This window comes from Triticum urartu, unplaced genomic scaffold (genome assembly GCF_003073215.2).
Source record: "Triticum urartu cultivar G1812 unplaced genomic scaffold, Tu2.1 TuUngrouped_contig_6423, whole genome shotgun sequence".
Classification (NCBI taxonomy): domain Eukaryota; kingdom Viridiplantae; phylum Streptophyta; class Magnoliopsida; order Poales; family Poaceae; genus Triticum; species Triticum urartu.
The window spans coordinates 3,270-14,712 of record NW_024117185.1 but is presented as its reverse complement, the minus strand read 5'-3'; the positions used below and the strand labels follow the sequence as shown (position 1 = coordinate 14,712).

General features: G+C 40.6%; 1 protein-coding gene across 1 annotated transcript; it reads left to right on the top strand.

The window, feature by feature from the left end:
- The first annotated feature begins 22 nt into the window (after positions 1-22).
- Positions 23-2,459, top strand: LOC125530591 (ras-related protein RABC1-like). The gene is made up of 6 exons (XM_048694978.1): positions 23-206; positions 342-410; positions 864-929; positions 1,330-1,451; positions 1,611-1,739; positions 2,082-2,459. Exons 1-6 carry the CDS (start codon positions 41-43, stop codon positions 2,187-2,189), a joined length of 660 nt encoding a protein of 219 aa, XP_048550935.1. The 5' UTR covers positions 23-40; the 3' UTR covers positions 2,190-2,459.
- The last annotated feature ends 8,984 nt before the right edge of the window (positions 2,460-11,443 follow it).

The window sequence follows — 11,443 nt, the reverse complement described above, 5'->3', positions numbered from 1 at the left end:
GGCGCCCGCCCCGGGCGGGGGGGGGCGGGCTCCCCCAGCCATGGACTCTTCTTCCTCGTCGACGGCGTCGTCCTCTCAGGCGCAGGCGCAGCCGGACTTCGACTACCTGTTCAAGCTCCTCCTCATCGGCGACTCGGGCGTGGGCAAGAGCAGTCTCCTCCTCCGATTCACATCCGACTCCTTCGAGGACCTATCCCCAACCATCGGTACGCACATCTCTTTCTTTCTTTCTTTCTTTCTTTCTTTCCCCCCATCAAATCGGATCCAATCCAATCAAACCTAGCTAATTGGATCCCTGATGAGATGAGATGAGATGAGATGAGATGCAATTGCAATTGCAGGCGTGGACTTCAAGGTGAAGATGGTTAACATTGCCGGCAAGAAGCTCAAGCTCGCCGTCTGGGACACCGGTATTGTATTGTATTGTATTGTACCGTATTGTATTCCCATCTCCACTGGACTAGTAGTTTCTTCTTACATTGATTGAACCGTCTCCGCCGATTTGCTTAGGCCCACTCCACTCGCATACTCTGTTTCTCCAATCTCTTCACTACTCTCTGCTTGCTTTTTTAATTCTAGTACTAGTATAGTGTATATAATGCTTGTCAAATTATTTCATTGTCAAATTATCCTCTAAACAAAGTAGAGCAAGGAAGAATAGTCCCTGCTTCCAAGCTTTTAGTCTTATTATGTCACGTCTAACACATGGCAATTGGTTTTGACTGACTGATGCTTTCATACAATTATTATTAACTACTAATAAAGCCCTATTGCTGCACTACTACTTAAGTGCCTACTGAATTTCCCCTTTCTTTTATTTCCGACTAGATTATGCGTGCTGACGTCGTGTGCCTCTTGTGCAGCTGGGCAGGAACGATTTAGGACCTTGACCAGCTCTTACTACAGAGGGGCACAAGGGATCATCATGGGTAATGTTTACCGTCTCATACTCCTTCCTTTCTTCTCCCCGTCCTATGTACTATGTATATTCGTGCAACTTGATGGCACATTAAATAGCCTAGTTTTGCAACCAAACTACTCTGTCAATTGCCTTATACAGCATTATCAAAACTACACATCAGCTTAAGATTCAGTTATAGATGATTAAGACTTTCGTCACAGAAAATTACTGCATCTATACAGCATCCTTTCAGGCTTGTTGCAACTTTTGAGATCCTCATACAAGGGCACAACAGTTTTTCACTACATGGGGTTGCAAAGCCTGTTTTTTTGTTGCTGTTTCTTTCGTTTGTGTGTTTCTTGCTGGGTTATAACGAGCTGTGTAATTTTGAGAAATGCCACTTAATGCACGTCTCGTCTGTTTTCCAGTGTACGATGTTACTCGCCGAGAAACATTCACGAATCTCTCTGACATATGGGCCAAGGAAATTGACCTGTATTCGACCAACCAGGACTGTATAAAGATGCTTGTCGGAAACAAAGTGGACAAGGTACCGCTTCTGTCCACACCTCTACATTCTTATGTCACTTATCTGTATTTGTGTTGAGGCATGCTGCATAGTAGGTTTCTTAGGTGGATGTTTTTTCCTGTCTGTGTTTAGATTTGACTTGAGAGCAGAGCTGAATGTGGATAATGCTTGGTTTGGCAGGAAAGTGAGAGGGCTGTCACCAAGAAGGAAGGCATTGACTTTGCCAGGGAGTATGGGTGTTTATTTCTGGAATGCAGTGCGAAAACCAAAGTGAACGTGGAGCAGTGCTTTGAGGAGCTTGTGCTCAAGGTATGTATACATGATGTTGTGACTTTGAGCTCTCGATGATTCGTTCTGTATCTGGCATGGTTGTACTAGTGTGAAACTGCCCTTCAAACGGCTATTGATGCATCAAGGCGTGTCCGTGCACACTAGTGGAATGCTGCTTGGTCTGTTTATGTGTCAAGAAAAAGGACCAGTATAAATTAGCTCTTGTTGGTCAGTCTTGTTACTCACACGTGGAACAGTCTCAAGATAGAATAGAAATACTTACGAGTGCAGATGATTCAGTATCAATTTTCTGTATTGATATGGAGTTTTTCTTTCCCATGTGTTGAAACTGACATGAATGTTGCCCACACGATGGTGCAGATATTGGACACGCCGAGCCTGTTGGCGGATGCATCCTCTGGGGCGAAGAAGAACATCTTCAAGCAGAAGGCGCCAGAGGCTGATGCTGCGGCGAGCGGCTGCTGTTGATTTGAATCACGCATGCTAATCCCGGACATCTATCTATGATCTATCTTAGTGGAGGATGGATGAAAACGTTTGTTGGAGAAAGTGATGATATCTAGGCAGCTTGTTTGTTTCTGCCGGTTTTATTTCGCTTTTGTGTTGCTGTATATGAATCAGTCAGTCCTCCTCATGTTGAATCACAAAACAAAACGGAGTACCTTGGCAGCTTTCAGCTCTCTATATAATGTACGTATTATTAAGAAAAGCTCTATACATTTACTCACGAGGAATCAATCGATTTGTGCTGAAATTTAGTTTGTGCATACATACATACATACATACAGACAGACATCAAGTTCCTGTATTAGGCTAATCAATTTGAATCCTATCAATTCCGTCTAGTTTGTATTCATCAATTCTATCAATTTGATCTCGAGCATGCAGACATCAATTCAGAAAAATATTTGTCCTCAACATTACTTATTGTTCCTTTAGAACATGGTATATGGGCAAGCTCTGTTGCATGTTGAGACAAGTACATGCCTGTCTCCCAAACACGTTCAGAGAAGATCAATTTTGTTCCTTTGTAAATGAAAATTGCTCTCAATTTTCCTCAGAGGATATTCCTGCATTTTTGCATGTCTCAATTCTGCTTAAAGTTCACTTGTACATTAACCAACAGTTGCTCTCAATTTTGCTACATCATGTCTCAATTTTTGCATGTAGACATTCCACTTAAATAAAACCGAAGTGGAGAAAGATGGCACCCAGCGAGGAATAGGATCGATGATCAAGAGTTCCAGAATTGATGGCCAAGCAATCAGTCTGAAAAACAACACGGCCCATGCCATGGTCTTGAGCAAACCGGACCGCATCCGCATGCAGCAGGGCACAAGCTTCAGCATGAAGAGCATCGGACATGTTTTGCAGGCTCCAGACCACATTTTCTTTACCCCTTCCTTTGCAGCGCAGAAACAAGTGCCCTCCAATGTCCTCCGGCAGTCCATGGCAACTTGTGTCCAACTCAACTCCAATGTGCTCCACGTCTCGCAGCAAAGGGTGATTATTGTGTGCCAATCTCCACATACAACAAGAAATGCTTCCTGTATATGATTGTGATGACATGCATGCCTCATGGTGGTTGTTCGGGGGGGTGCACGAAACAACTCCTCCTTGAAAACCATCCTTGGTAACAAGCTCATAAAAGAAGAGAGTTGGTGTAGCGGGCAGCAAGGAGAAGTAGCCGGAGCGCTTGTGGCTAGCGACCAAGTTGCCATGAGTCCAGCAACAGCCATTGTGAGATGCTTGCACCAGTCCATAGATGGACAGTTACCCTCCAGCGCCAACCAAACCGTCGCCCATCTATTTTCCGTTTCCCGTACATTCATTTTTATTTCTTCCAGGTTATGAAATTGAATGACACACGTATGCAGTCAGTTGAGTTGAGTTGCGGGTTATGAATCTGAAAACTGAATGACACACGCTTATATTTCTTCCAGGTTGTTGCTTACATTGGAAACCTCGTCAAGTTGTTCATCTCGTTCCACTGGTCATACAGTACAGTGCTCAAACTAGTTAATTTTTATTCTTTTTTTAATTCAATTCAAAAAGGAGGAGAAACTGTATGGCCAAAATTTATTTATAACTGAAAACTGAATGATAACTCAGTCAGTCAAGTCAGTTTCAGGTTCTGAAACTAGACTCTAAGCTCTGGTCTAGGGTTTTCTCTTGGGATTTATCCACCTTGTTTCACGCTTTGGCTGTTCCCGCCAATGAGGAGGCGGCACCGGCTCACACACGCAAGGCCAGCACCAAGTTTGCTGGACCACAGTGGGTATCATTTCCTTGCTGAGCTGGTTTTCATATTCTTTGGGGGCAAAATATAATTAATTCACCTATCTTTAACTGGAAAGAGTTTTAAAATTATGTTTCATGAAAAAATATGAAAAATTTAAAGATGATAATGATTATTTGATTCATGAACTGAAAATATATTCATGAATTTTATTAAATGTTTGTGAAACTTTAAAAAGTCCTCGAATGGTAAAAACATTTAATTCTAAAATAACTAAAAATATTTAGTTCTTTCTCTCAGAAATAATGAATTTGAAAATATTCAAAAAAATTAAATGTTTGTTCACCTTTTAAATTATGAATAAACCATATTTAGATTTTTTTAAATGTTGGCAAATTTTTAAAAGTTCACTAATTTTAAAAATATCCATTCATCAAAAATTGAAAAGGAGAAAATAAAAAAGAAGGAAAACAAAGAAGAGAAAAGTTTTAAATACCTGAAAGGAAATCAGTAAAACGGCCGGTGAAAACACATAAAATAAACCCATGTGAAGAATATAGCCAGGAAAAACAAAAAACATACATAGGTCGGACGCTTAGCCCATGGGGTGCGCTGTTGGTGGAAATCTAGCATGCTAAGCATCGCAAATGCTATTTCTCACTTTTTGTGAGTAGCACTTAGCACTTGCCTCGGTGCTACCAACATGGTTCTCACCCCAATATCAAGGACACAAACGGTTTCATAAAAAAAACGAGACGCCATTGATCTTTGCTTCAGTTATTTCAGTGTGGGAAACGGTTTTCGCGTGTTTTTTGTGTGGATTTGTGTATTTATTTTTCTTTCTGACTCGTTTTCAGTTAATTGTTCTTCTTTTCTTACTTTTCATTATTTTTTCTTATTTCCTTACGTCACTTTCTTCCCCTTAGAAATTTCCAATGAATGCTTAAAAAAATGGATCTTTAATATCTTGGGGTTTTAAAAAAAGCGCAATTGTTTTGCATTTCCATGAAACATTTCTGCAACATGTGAACATTTAAATTGTCATCATTTATTAATGTTACAAACATCTTTCTAGTAAATTACGCGAACAAAATTTCACTTTTTTTGCAATAATTGTGGCTTTTACATTTGCATGAACATTTTTCAAGAATGTCATGAATATATTTTAAACTTGTGAGAAAACATATGAACATATTTTCTAGAAACGCATGCACATATATTCCTCAAAATAATGTAATATTTATAAGCAGAGACAAAAATAAATAATAGAAAAAATATAAAAATAAAAACAAAGTAAGTGCATACAGTGGTTTGCGGTAGCGCGCACTCACATCTTGCGCTGAGACTGGCCCATTTACGAGGACATAACCGTCCAAGCAAACGAGAAATAGATACCTCTGTTTTCAAAATCTTTATTAATTTAAATAATATTCATGTATTTTATAAAAAATATTGCAAATCATGAATTTAAATTTCTTTCATGAATTTTAAATTTTCATAAATCTATAAGATGTTCTCACATTATTTAAAACAATAGAAACCATGAATTTAAAATTTGATCATGAATTGCGAAAAATATTCATGAAGTTGAAAAGATTTTCACGATTTTATAAAATATTGTTCAATTAAAAACTTTGTTTTTTAAAAATAATATTCACATCTTTTTAAAATATCCATGATGTTTAGAAAATGTTCATGAATTGGTTAGAAATGTTCATGTTTTTTAGAAGAAGAAAAATTTACTAGAAATAAACTAAAGTAGAAAAATAGAAATGAAGAGTGTGGAAATGAAAAGGGTTAGAGAAATTGAATAAAGTTCATATAAAAATATTTCATTAGAAAGAATAAAAGGATAAGAAAGGGTAAAAATGGGAAACAAAAAAGGAAATAATGAAAAACCCGAAAGGAAATAACAGCAAACAAAAGAAAAACTCTTGGTGTAAGAACCCCAAAGACTGTTATTTCTCACTTATTACCTCTACGAGATTAGTGCTTTCCTCGGGGGCTCTACATGGAACACGACCCAATAGCAAGGATCCAGCGAATCTGGTGATTGTTGTTATGTGGTAGCACAATAGCCTACAGCCGATCTGATGGCGGCGTTCTGGACGCATTCTTGCTCGATGCGGCATCGTCTGATAGCACCGCAGGATGATGGAGCGTCGACCCGGCTTCTTCGATGGTAGAGCTCTTCATGGTCATGTGGATGACATGGGAGCTGGGCCTCGCGGTGGTGACGGTCTTGATGAGGCTGGCGGCGGTATGGGACGCCTCTTCCACCAATAGACGGGATTCAATGTGGCTCGGCAGGTGACACATGCACAACTTTAGGAGTCGTCGGGCGGTGCCTGCCATCGACGGGTGAAGCCTCCGGCGGATGCTAACCATGATGTCTCATGCGGATGCGTAGCCTAGAAGAGTTTCTAGTAAAGATGGATGTGGAGTGATGCACTTTAGAAGACTTGGATGCTCTTTCACATCTTAAAATTCTTTCGGTCCAAAGACTAGAAAATATGCCTGGTAGTTCAATTGCTAAAAGGGCCAAGATTAGCAACAAGAAGAATATGGAATATTTGGAGTTAAATTGCTAAAGGGATGATGAAGCAAGAGAAAAAGTGTGCCAAATTGGGCTGGAGCAACAAGAGAGGATGGAGGTTGTATTTGATGAGTTGTGCCCTCCATCTAAATTGGAGTCACTAAGTATATCAAGATATTTTGTTCGCTACCAAATTGGTTGCAGCCCCCATCAGCAACAACCTTCAAGAGCTTGAATAATATTAACCTAGTGCACATAACCCACTTCACCCGACTGTCCTCACAATTTTGCATCACCAAATGAAGATACATCATTTGCTAGAGCTGGTTTTGGTCCAAGTGCCCCAAATGAAAGTATTTTGGACACTCTGACCGTTTTCATCATCCGGGTTGATAAGATCATATTTTTGAGGTATTTAATCGACAATTAGCCTTTGATGTCTTCTTCAAAATAGAGCAATTCAATCGGAGTTACTACTAACAGGAGCCAGTTCTAGTTGTGATTAGAACAATTGACGACGTCCTAAAAATGCTTTTGTTGATATCAAACTCTAAAATTGAACTGTTGACTTCTTACCTATTGGTTTTTACTGTGATTCTAAATCCAACCCTCTAAATATTGGTAACGTAGTATTTCAAAAAATTTCCTACGATCACGCAAGATCTATCTAGGAGAAGCATAGCAACAAGCGGGGAGAGTGTGTCCACATACCCTTGTAGACCGAAAGCGAAAGCATTTATCAACGCGGTTGATGTAGTCGTACGTCTTCACGATCCGACCGATCCTAGCACCAAACGTACGACACCTCTGTGTTCAGCACACGTTCAGCTCGATGACGTCCCTTGTACTCTTGATCCAGTTGAGGCCGAGAGAGAGTTCCGTCAGCACGACCGCGTGGTGACGGTGATGATGAAGTTACTGGCGCAGGGCTTCGCCTAAGCACTATGACGATATGACCGAGGTGTGTAACTATGGAGGGGGGCACCGCACACGGCTAAGACAAATCTTGTGTGCCTCTGGGGTGCTCCTCTCCCCTGTATATAAAGGAGGGAGGGAGGAGGCGGCCGGCCTAGGGGGCGAGCCAAGCATAGGGAGTCCTACTAGGACTCCCAAGTCCTAGTAGGATTCCCTTTCCTATTCGGAGTAGGAGAGAAGGAAAGAGAGGGAGAGGGAGAAGGAAAGGAGGGGGGGGGTTGCGCCCCTACCCCTTGTCCAATTCGGTTTGGGCAGGGGGAGGTGCGCGCTGATACGTCCATTTTGCATCATGCTTTTATATCGATATTTATTGCATTGTGGGCTGTTACTACGTGTTATGTCACAATACTTATGGCTATTCTCTTTTATTTTACAAGGTTTACATGAAGAGGGAGAATGCCGGTAGCTGGGATTCTGGGCTTGAAAAAGAGCAAATATTGGAGACCTATTCTGCACAGCTCCAAAAGTCCTGAAACTCCACGAAAGTCATTTTGGGAATTAATAAAAAATATTGAGCGGAAGAAATACCAGAGGGGGGCCACCCACCATCCACGAGGGTGGGGGGCGCGCCCTACCCCCTGGGCGCGCCCCCTGCCTCGTGGGCCACCCGGCAGCCCTCCGGTGCCCATCTTCTGCTGTATGAAGTCTTTTACCCTGGAAAAAATCATAAGCAAGCTCATGGGACGAAACTCCGCCGTCACGAGGCGGAACCTTGGCGGAACCAATCTAGAGCTCCGGCAGAGCTGTTCTGCCGAGGAAACTTCCCTCCGGGAGGGGGAAATCATCGCCATCGCCATCACCAACGATCCTCTCATCGGTAGGGGGTCAATCTCTGTCAACATCTTCACCAGCTTCTCTCAAACCCTAGTTCATCTCTTGTATCCAATCTTTGTCCCAACAAGGCCTCAGATTGGTGCGTGTGGGTTGCTAGTAGTGTTGATTACTCCTTGTAGTTGATGCTAGTTGGTTTATTTGGTGGAAGATCATATGTTCAGATCCATTATGCATATTAATACCCCTCTGATTATGAACATGAATATGATTTGTGAGTAGTTACGTTTGTTCCTGAGGACATGGGAGAAGTCTTGCTATTAGTAGTCATGTGAATTTGGTATTCGTTCGATATTTTGATGAGATGTATGTTGTCTCTCCTCTAGTGGTGTTATGTGAACGTCGACTACATGACACTTCACCATTATTTGGGCCTAGAGGAAGGCATTGGGAAGTAAGCTTAAACCCTAGTTTATAAGTTGCTTCGTAAGGGGCTGATTTGGATCCACATGTTTCATGCTATGGTTAGGTTTACCTTAATACTTCTTTTGTAGTTGCGGATGCTTGCAATAGGGGTTAATCATAAGTGGGATGCTTGTCCAAGAAAGGGAAGTACTCAAGCACTGGTCCACCCACATATCAAATTATCAAAGTAACGAACGTGAATCATATGAGCGTGATGAAAACTAGCTTGACGATAATTCCCATGTGTCCTCGGGAGTGTTTTCCTTTATATAAGAGTTTTTCCAGGCTTGTCCTTTACTACAAAAAGGATTGGGCCACCTTGCTGCACCGTATTTACTTTCATTGCTTGTTACCTGTTACAAATTATCTTGTCACAAAACTATCTGTTACCTATAATTTCAGTGCTTGCAGAGAATACCTTACTAAAAACTGCTTTTCATTTCCTTCTGCTCCTCGTTGGGTTCGACACTCTTACTTATCGAAAGGACTACGATAGATCCCCTACACTTGTGGGTCATCAAGACTCTTTTCTGGCGCCATTGCCGGGGAGTGAAGCGCCTTTGGTAAGTGGAACTTGGTAAGGAAACATTTATATAGTGTGCTGAAATTTACTGTCACTTGTTACTATGGAAACTAATCCTTTGAGGGGCTTGTTCGGGGTATCTTCACCCCGACCAGTAGAGAAAAGAGTTTCTCCTCAACCTACTGAACCTACTGAAAATGTTTACTTTGAAATTCCTTCGGGTATGGTAGAGAAACTACTAGCTAATCCCTTTGCAGGAGATGGAACATTGCATCCCGATTTACATCTTATCTATGTGGATGAAGTTTGCGGATTATTTAAGCTTGCAGGTATGCCCGATGATGTTATCAAGAAGAAGGTTTTCCCTTTATCTTTGAAGGGAGATGCATTGACATGGTATAAGCTATGTGATGATATGGGATCCTGGGACTATAAATGATTGAAATTGGAATTTCACTAGAAGTTTTATCCTATGCATCTTGTTCATCGTGATCGTAATTATATATATAATTTTTGGCCTCACGAAGGAGAAAGCATCTCTCAAGCTTGGGGGAGGCTTAAGTCAATGTTATATTCATGCCCCAATCATGAGCTCCCAAGGGAAATGATTATTCAAAAAATTTATGCTCGGCTTTCTCTTAATGATCGCTCCATGCTCGATACTTCTTGTGCTGGTTCTTATATGATGAAGACTATTGAATTCAAGTGGGATTTATTGGAAAGAATTAAACGCAACGCTGAAGATTGGGATTCCGATGATGGTAAGGAGTCAGGTATGACACCTAAGTTTGATTGTGTTAAATCTTTTATGGATACAGATGCCTTTCGTGGATTTAGCACCAAATATGGACTTGACTCTGAGATAGTAGCTTCCTTCTGTGAATTATTTGCTACTCATGTTGATCTCCCTAAGGAGAAGTGGTTTAAATATAATTCTCCCACTGAGGTAAAGGTAGTTGCACCTGTTACAGTTGAAGAAAATACTATCACTTATAATGATCCTATTGTTCCTACTACTTATGTTGAGAAACCACCTTTCCTATTAGGATAAAGGATCATGCTAAAGCTTCAACTGTGGTTCGTAAGAGTAATACTAGAACATATACACCACCTGAGCAAATTAAATTTGAACCTAGTATTGCTATGGTTAAAGATCTCTTGGCCGATAATATTGATGGGCATGTTATTTATTTCTGTGATGAAGCTGCTAGAATTGCTAGACCTGATGCTAAGAAACATAGACCCGTTGTAGGCATGCCTGTTATTTCTATTAAAATAGGAGATCATTATTATCATGGCTTATGCGATATGGGTGCTAGTGCCAGTGCAATACCTTATTCCTTATATGAAGAAATTATGCATGATATTGCTCCTGCTGAGGTAGAAGAAATTGATGTTACAATTAAGCTTGCAAATAGAGATACTATTTCACCAATTGGGATTGTTAGAGATGTTGAAGTCTTGTGTGGGAAAGTTAAATATCCTACTGATTTTCTTATTATTGGTTCCCCACAAGATAACTTTTGTCCCATTATATTTGGCAGACCCTTCTTGAACACTGTTAATGCTAAGATAGATTGCAAAAAGGACGTTGTTACAATTGTCTTGGGGGATATGTCTCATGAGTTTAATTTTGCTAAGTTTCGTAGACAACCCCATGATAAAGAATTGCCTAGTAAGGATGAAATTATTGGTCTTGCTTCTATTGCCGTGCCTCCTACTGATCCTTTAGAACAATATTTGCTAGACCATGAAAATGATATGTTTATGAATGAAAGAAGGGAAATAGATGAAGTATTATTTAAATAGGGACCTATTTTGAAACACAACTTGCCTGTTGAAATCCTAGGAGATCCTCCACCACCCAAGGGTGATCCCGTGTTTGAGCTTAAACCATTACCTGATACTCTTAAATATGCTTATCTTGACGAAAAGAAAATATATCCTGTTATTATTAGTTTTTTTTTGAACCACTGAAACATTAGGAGAGGCTCCTACTGCAAATTAAATAAATGAATCAGCAACTGTACATAAGTTGTATGTTACAAAGCCATCCCACTTTGTGGGCGGAGAGAGGGGGGGAGGTATAATCAGAGCTTTATTACAAGGTATCTAAGAAATAAAGTAAGAAGGGTTTATTCTTATCTCCCACCCTATAAGTGAGGAGGGATAGGTCTTCTTTCAATCTAGAGAGCCAAGAGTTTGTGGATGGA